Genomic DNA, 7,394 nt, shown 5'->3' on the forward strand with positions numbered 1-7,394 from the left:
TTGGCTTCTTTGTCCTTAAAATTACAAGAGTCTTTCTTACATGCATGGTACTGGGTGAAAGAATCCAATCTGAGAAGTTGCCGTATTATTCCGACTCTGTGACATTGTGAAAAAGGCAGAAGTGGTTGCCAGGAGCTGGGAGGGGGGGTAGTGGGGATGGACAGTGGAGCACAGGAGTTCGAGGGCAGCGAAACACCATGCATGGTGTCGCAGTGGTGGACACACATTATTCATTTCTCCGAAGCTGTAGACTGACCCCTAACGTAAACCAGGGACTCTGGGTGGTCACGATGTGTCAGTGCAGATTCGTCACTTGTCACGGATGTCCCACTCTGGTGAGGGGTGTTGGTAAAAGGGGACACTGTGCATGTGGGGAGCGGGAGGGGTGGGTAGGAAATCGCTGTCCTTCCTCTCTATCTTTCTGGGAACCTAAAATTGCTCTAAAAAAAAAATAAAAATCTGTAAAAAATAGTTTTCAAGGAGTCGTCTTCGATAGTCCCAGGGACCCTTCTAGCTCTAGTCGACGACGGCCTCTGAGCTCAGAAGCTGGGAAAGCGTCTCCCAGCTGTCCCCTGTGGCGAGTCTTAGAAGAGTCTTAGAGTCTAAGAACCTAAAGTCTTGGATAACGAAAAGCAAGGTGTCCACTACTGACTCGCAAAGGGGAAGGGACCATGGCTGTGCTGCTAGTTAGGGACAGAGCTGGGTCCCCGGGACAGAGCTGGGTCCCCAGCCCAGGGCCCCCTCCATGTCAGCTGGTCACATAACCGAGCGTCATTTAATGACGACACACATCCATTAAGGCAAAAAGTGGAGAGAGAGGCTCCAGCCCTGTCTTCAGGTGAATCAGGAGACCTCTGCTTCCCGTTTATCTTCCCATATTTACCCGCTCTCCTTTCGCCGTCCTAGGACAAGCAGGGGATACCGTGGTGGCTTGGACTGAGCTATAAAGGAATCTTCCAGTATGACTACCACGACAAAGTGAAGCCCAGGAAGGTAAGCGTTTTTCCTTTGTGAGACAAAGAGGATCAGGCGGAGAAGCGGTAAAAGGTTCCGCCATGCAGCCCGAGGGCCTCTGGGCTCACCCAGCCCCTGCTAATTTGAATGGGTACCAATGATTGAGCAGAAATCCAAGCTGAGCTCCCGGAGTGAATGTCGTTTCTCCTGGTCTCTAAGGAGACCTAAGCTGTTCTAATTATTTAAGGAGACTGGCTCGGCTCTCTCAAAGCTATGGGGGGAAAGGACTTCGAGAGATTGCCCTGTTCTTCTGTGCCCTTGGGAAAGTGGGGGAATGTCCCCCTAGAATCCTGAGGCTAACCTGAGTTTTCCCAAAGGTTTGTTTTTTGGAGGTGGAGGGAGTGGAACTAAACGAAGAGATCGTAGGTCAAAAAGAGGTGAAAAATAAAGAGGAGTGAGAGGCATTCTTGCCAATCCGGTAAATGTTTTACGGCGTGTTAGAAATCTGGAAAAAATAAGGTCATTCGCCAGAAAGAAAGGGAAGCAGAGAGGGATCTGCAAAGTCATGGTAAACGCAGAGCAGAACGTTTGAAGGGGGCACAGTGCTCAGATTTTCTGTTTTCGTTGACACACATTTTTCAAACCAGAACAGATTGAAAAATTATAGTGGAAACATCTCTCTGAGGCGAGAGCCGTCATCCAGATCCTCTGGCAGAGGATCATGGAGAGAAGACGGTATGCAGTTCAAACCCTGAAATACATAAGTCTGTGAAAACCACACTCGCTTTAGGAGAGAGAAAGCGACGTCGGTGCATGATGTCATTCCACGCCACTCTCCCGGCTTCTCTCTCCGCGCACAGGACGGAAATCCACACCGCGTAGCTGAGCTTGTCCTCCTCTGTCGGGTTAACATCTGCCCTTAGCCAGCTTCTTGAAAAAAGGGCCCTGCGTGGGAGAGGATTTTCACTCCGTTCATCAGCGAGTCCAGTTCTAAGATACTGAGCAAACGGCGTGAAGGAATTCAGCCGTGGGAACAGTTCCCTAGGATGCTGACCCTGCAGGGCATATTATTTTGTGGTCATCTCCCCAAACTCCCCGCTTTCCATGGAGATGCTGCAGGACGTGAATTGGACCCCGCGTTATTTTTCTCTCATTTTTCTCGGCCACAGGGTCTGTCCTTGCACACTCTCTTTCTTCCTGTTCCCCTCTGCCTCTTTCTCAAATCACCTTTGTGTCTGTGCTTTTTCTTCTCAAGTTCTGTCTTCAGCCCTTTTTACACCAACTTTCCTTTCTTCCCAATCTGCTTGTCCGTTTTCCTGCTTGCAAGAGCCACGAATGCTCCCAGACCCTTTCACAAAATTCTGGTTACAGTACAGCCAGCTCTTGAAGGCCCATATGGGTGGAAGGCCAAGGTCAACGTGGACACCTGAGATCCACAGCCGAGTTCATTAAAATACAGCCGTTGAATTCTCTCCCTCAGAGCCTTTTGAAAGATATAGTAACAAGTATTCATGCCTGTTCAGTTTAATTTATTAACATGTTTAGCTTGCTTTATTTCTCTACTTGAGGTACTAAGAAAGATTAAAGAGGTAAGAGATAACTCTTGATGTATGTAAAAGACAGGGCGTGATACATTCCAAGGGCCTGATAAATTTAGAGTTTCAAGATAAGAAGTAGGAAGCCGGAGGTGTGAATAATCAACTATTGAATAAGAGAGTTTCCTCTGATTTGTGGAACTTATCCAGGTCATTTGACATTTTAAAATGTTAAAGGGTCAATATATATATTCAAGGTATCAGCGCCGTTCAAACCCAGTCATTACTTGAAATAACAAATGCTTCTGTGGCCTCTGGGGAAGTGGTTGGGATTCTCAATTCTGCGGCCAATCGAAGGACAACTAAGTCATCAGAGTCACTGTTGATTCATTCATTTATCCGCTCGTTCATTTTTTAAATGTTTATTGCATATCCGTCATGTGCCAAGCTGACTGCAGGATACTGAGATGCCTAAGACACGCGTCATTCCCACAAAGCCTGCCCAGGCTGTGGGGGGTGGGGAGCTGCGTGGTAATTGCATTAGCGGTCCCATGCGCTGTATTGGAGGTGTGCGGTGGTGAATTAAAGGATGGAGCTTGAGGAGGAGAGACAGGTCTTCACAGGCAGCAAAGTGGAGAGCTGCGTCTCCGCGGATGGACGAGTCTCGCAGGTGGACGGACGGGGTGCTGAGACGTGCAGGCTCAGGGACCCGCACGGGTAAAAGCGTGGGAAGGACAGCCGTGTGGCACGATGGGGATCCACAGGGCACTGCTGGGGGCTGGAGCGGAGTGAGGGGAGGGCAGCCGGAGAGGAGGCCGAGGCCCCAGCGCCAGCTCTCCGAGCCCTGAAGGCTTTGCTTGCCCAGAGGATTTCGTCTCGGAGGCAGTGGGAGCCACTGAGTAATTGAAGCAGGGGAGCTTCCGTATCAGATTTTCATTGTTACAGAAGCCTCATCCGGCAGCGTATGGAGGTGGGTTGAAGGCGTACAGGACAAGACTTGCAAACTTATTACAGTCTCATGGGCCAGAACTGGTGGGGGCGTGAGGTTGGCCCTCAGTAATAGGGATGGAGAAGGGGAAGCCGAAGCGAGATGTTTACAAGGCAGGTGTGATTGATGGGTTGTGTGGGGAGAGAGGGTGGCAGTCGGAGCAGGGGAATCTCAGATGGCTCCGAGGCTTCTTGATCAGCCAAAGCCTGGGACGTGAGAAGGGGAAATAAGTTCAGTTTACGACATACAGACTTAGAGGCTTGATGGGACATCCGGCTGGTCGTGACAAGTGGACAGTTGGGTATTCAGTTGGAGCTCAAGAGCACCAAGAATTTCTGAAGCATAACTGAACCAGAGACTGAACGGAGAGAGGAAGGGGAGAGGCACTGGGCACACCTGAAAAATTACCAGTCGGTCAGGTCCCCAGTCTGAGTGTGAAATTAAGACCAGGCCTTGGAAAAGCCCATAAGGGGAAAAGAAGCCTAAGTTTCATCAGCCCAAGAGGTATCCACCTCTGCAAAGACCTGGGATGAGGCCTCAACCCAAAACCAGAGACTCACCCAGAGCCATAGGTAAGTCACAGCTGCAGTAAGCAAGGCAGGGCGCCCGTTCCTTCCGCTCACAGCCAGCCTTCCTGCCGTGGTAGGAGGGCGGGCTTCATTGCATATAAGGCACGTGAGAGTCTCTGCGTGCCGACCGCGCTCCTTGGCTCCAGAGCTGTGACTCGAGAGAGATGGCACGCACATACTGTCATGACAACCAGTGTAGATCACTTATCAAGTGCCTGGAGTCTGTCGTCAGTGCCCTAGGCCAGTGATGCTTTATCTCAGCTGAACATGGGAAACTCATGCAAAACCGTTTGAATAGATAGATACCACGGTCTCCCCAACTCCGTCTCACCTCACCCCATCTCTGACCCGGCAGCTGAATGTTTAGAAAGCCTGACGCACCGCTGGAGTGGAGGCCCCGCTGTCTGTGCTTCCTTTCCACACTCCGGCTCAGAGGCGCGGCAGGCATGTCTGGCAGTGCCTTTGGGCACAGGTTGCTTTGCTGGTGTGTCCTGAGACACAGCGCTCCAGGCTGGGCCAGCCACAGGTGAGGGATGGCCCTCCAGGTGGCGCCACACCCTCCTGTCCCCACTCCTCCCCTGGGCAGAGCTCCCCACAGGGAGGCCCCAGCAACGCTCAGGAAGCTGGGAGTGGCGCCCTGTTCTGTGCACCTGGAAGGACCTTCTGCTGCAGCAGCTGCACCTCCAGCCTGGGCAGAGGTCCTTCCTCACACTCCGACCCAGTTACTGCGGCTGTGTCACGTGGTGCCACAATGTTAGGAGCCAGCGTTCAAGTCGGGGCAGGGGTAGGTGTGCTCTCTTTCCCCCGGAGGGCCCCCAAGGCATCCTCTGGTACCCCTGGTACGTACGGTTCCCGTAGCATCAGCAAACCACGAGCACGCCAGGGAGAGCCACACCCTCCTGTGAGAGTCGCTCTTGTGTTCCCACGTGGCCCGCCAAACAAAAAATGTGGTGGCTGATTGCCGTGCAGAAATGGGCGGGACGGAGGCTTGTTCCAGATTCTCTGGTTGGGGTGCTGTTTTCTGTTTTCCATTCTGGTCACAGGTTCTACCCTAAATTGCTTGATCCTCGCTCTGAAGCCCTAGTGGCTTTTGGGGAGATGGAGTCAAAGCACTGGGTGCCTCAGGTGAGATGGAGACAATGGCCCTCTGTCTGCTACCTGGACCTTCAGCAGCCCGAAGTGCTGGCTGCTGATGTCTGTCAGAAAACATAACAGCCTCTTTTCCCTCAGGGCACACGTGGCAGGAACAGCCAGCCACGTGGAGACACCCAGAGACAGTGTTTTGGCTTTTGTGTATATTCAGATACTCAAGGTCAACTTCAGAAACTTTAGAACTACATGTGCAGAAGAATCGCCACCACCACACCCCCCCCCCAACAGCCTTTAAAAATTCAGCAAATAGGACTAAACAAAGAAGTGTGGGAACGACGATATGTGTGTCTGTCTTGGCTCAGCAGTAAGTACAGGGTCGTGGTAATAAACAGTCTTGCAGCTGCCTCGCATGGATTGTGTCCCGCTGTTTTCTCCCAGCTGCCCAGCTCCGTTCCGGCATGTGTACGAGCGTGGAGCCCCCGAGTGCTGTGTAAGAAAAGTCCTTCGTTTCTCAAGTTACAGCCCTGTTGGTTTCAGGGAACAATGAAACATTGTCACATTGGCATCTGGGCACTAGAAGTCAACCTCGAGCTTCGTTTTCGTTGGCATTTAATGCCCAGCAAAGAAACTCAAGCCATCAAAAAAAAAAAAAAGAAAAAAAAAGTCACTTGTGTAAAGTGACCACCAAGGGTGCCATGCCTCACCTGGCCTGTCCCATCACTTTCAGGCAGTTGTGCTGGTCCAGGCAGGATTTCTTCTTCTTCCTCCCCTGAGAACATGTGAATGAAAATTCAAGGGTGTATATTGAAGAGGCGTTGCAGAACCAGGGTCACACGTGGCAGAGGTAAATGCGGCTGGACGGAATCTGTCACGTGGGGCTCCCTCTTTTCGAGGAGGACTTGCATTTCTGAGGGCAGAGCCTGAGAAAGTCTGAAAGCTCTGATCTCTGGGACAATCCGCACCTGGTGCTTCTTGGCAGCACCAGGACCAAAGGCTCAAGACTCACCCCCTTCCCCCGCCAACGGGTGCCACGCCGAGCAGTCTGCTGCTCTGTTGCCATTGAACTTGGCACTCTTCAAACTCACCGGCCATCTGATAATCAGAAGCCATTCTAAATTACGACAGACACGCTTTCCGAACGGGGAGCCAAGAGAGTTAGAATAAAGACCCCCTCCTGCAGGCTGTGTCTGAGGCCATGAGCAGTAGAGAATAGTGTGAAACACGCAACTCCAAAAAAAATAAAATAAATAAACCTCCCTAGAAGGATTATTCAATATCTGCAAATCATCGTTGATAGCTGCAGCCCACTCGCCAGCCCATTTTTAATGAAATCTCTCCGTGGGGGAAAAATGGCAGTGTAGGTCCTTGTTACATACTCAGCAGACAGTATTTACTTATTTATTGGATGTGCAATTAAGGGCGCTTTTATGTACACTTAGGTGCACAGTTAGGAGCACGGCGGGGTGCCCTCTGGGACATTAGGAGGAGGAACCAGAATAAATGGTCTGCCCCACTTCCCAGCAGCCATCGCGTCTTCCTCTGGTTCCTGAGAGTATTTCGGAAGCGGGGGCATTAGCTCGGGGAATTGATGCATTACTGTCACCTCCCCAGATTAGTAAAGATTTTCGAACTGTCTGAGATGATGAGACAGGAAGAGAAAATAATGTTTACAGGAAATATTCCATTAACTGTGAAGTGACTCCCAGTGGAGTCTGAATTATTCAGTGCGCTAAGTTCTCCATTAAGCGCACTGCTGACTTAGTTTTCCGCTTCTGTTTGGATGCACTTGACTTATCTTGGGGCTGCTGAGCCCTCTGCCTCGGCTGGCCCTGGGTGCGTGCCTCCCTCATTCCATTATTTGTATTCCCCTGGACTTTTCCTTCCTCCCCGGGACACCCTGGCGAGGAAGGAAGACTGCACTCCATCCATTCTGCATTCTTAGCATTTTGCAGCCTCTGCTCTTTCACGGGGTTGATCAGAGGGCCTCCTCCAGCTGCCCCCTACTGGCCCTTTAGATCCCAGTGCCCAGCAGACCTGGAAGAGTTCGACGCCTGTGGGTGACAGGCCCTGGCAGAGGCTCGTGAGGGAGGAGCAGGCTGGAGGGACAGCAGGGTAGGGAGTGAGAGGCATAAGTCTCCAAGAAGGAAAGGAAAAAAAGCAATTGTATTCTAAGAAAATCAAGATGCTCTTTTCAAAGCATCAATGCTGGGCATGGCCTTCTTAAAGCACCAGTGTTGGGCATGGCCAAATGCATTC

At 51.3% G+C, this 7,394-nt stretch overlaps 1 protein-coding gene across 1 annotated transcript in view; it reads left to right on the forward strand.

Annotated features, from left to right (window-relative positions):
• Positions 1–7,394, forward strand: part of FRMD4A (FERM domain containing 4A) — a 187,828-nt gene that overhangs the window by 98,843 nt on the left and 81,591 nt on the right. Inside the window, exon 10 of the mRNA XM_023530357.1 lies at positions 907–993. Coding sequence (XP_023386125.1) covers positions 907–993 — 87 coding nt within the window. The remainder of the gene's footprint in view (positions 1–906; positions 994–7,394) is intronic.

The sequence above is a fragment of the Pteropus vampyrus genome, unplaced genomic scaffold, assembly GCF_000151845.1.
Source record: "Pteropus vampyrus isolate Shadow unplaced genomic scaffold, Pvam_2.0 Scaffold49, whole genome shotgun sequence".
Taxonomy (NCBI): Eukaryota; Metazoa; Chordata; class Mammalia; order Chiroptera; family Pteropodidae; genus Pteropus; species Pteropus vampyrus.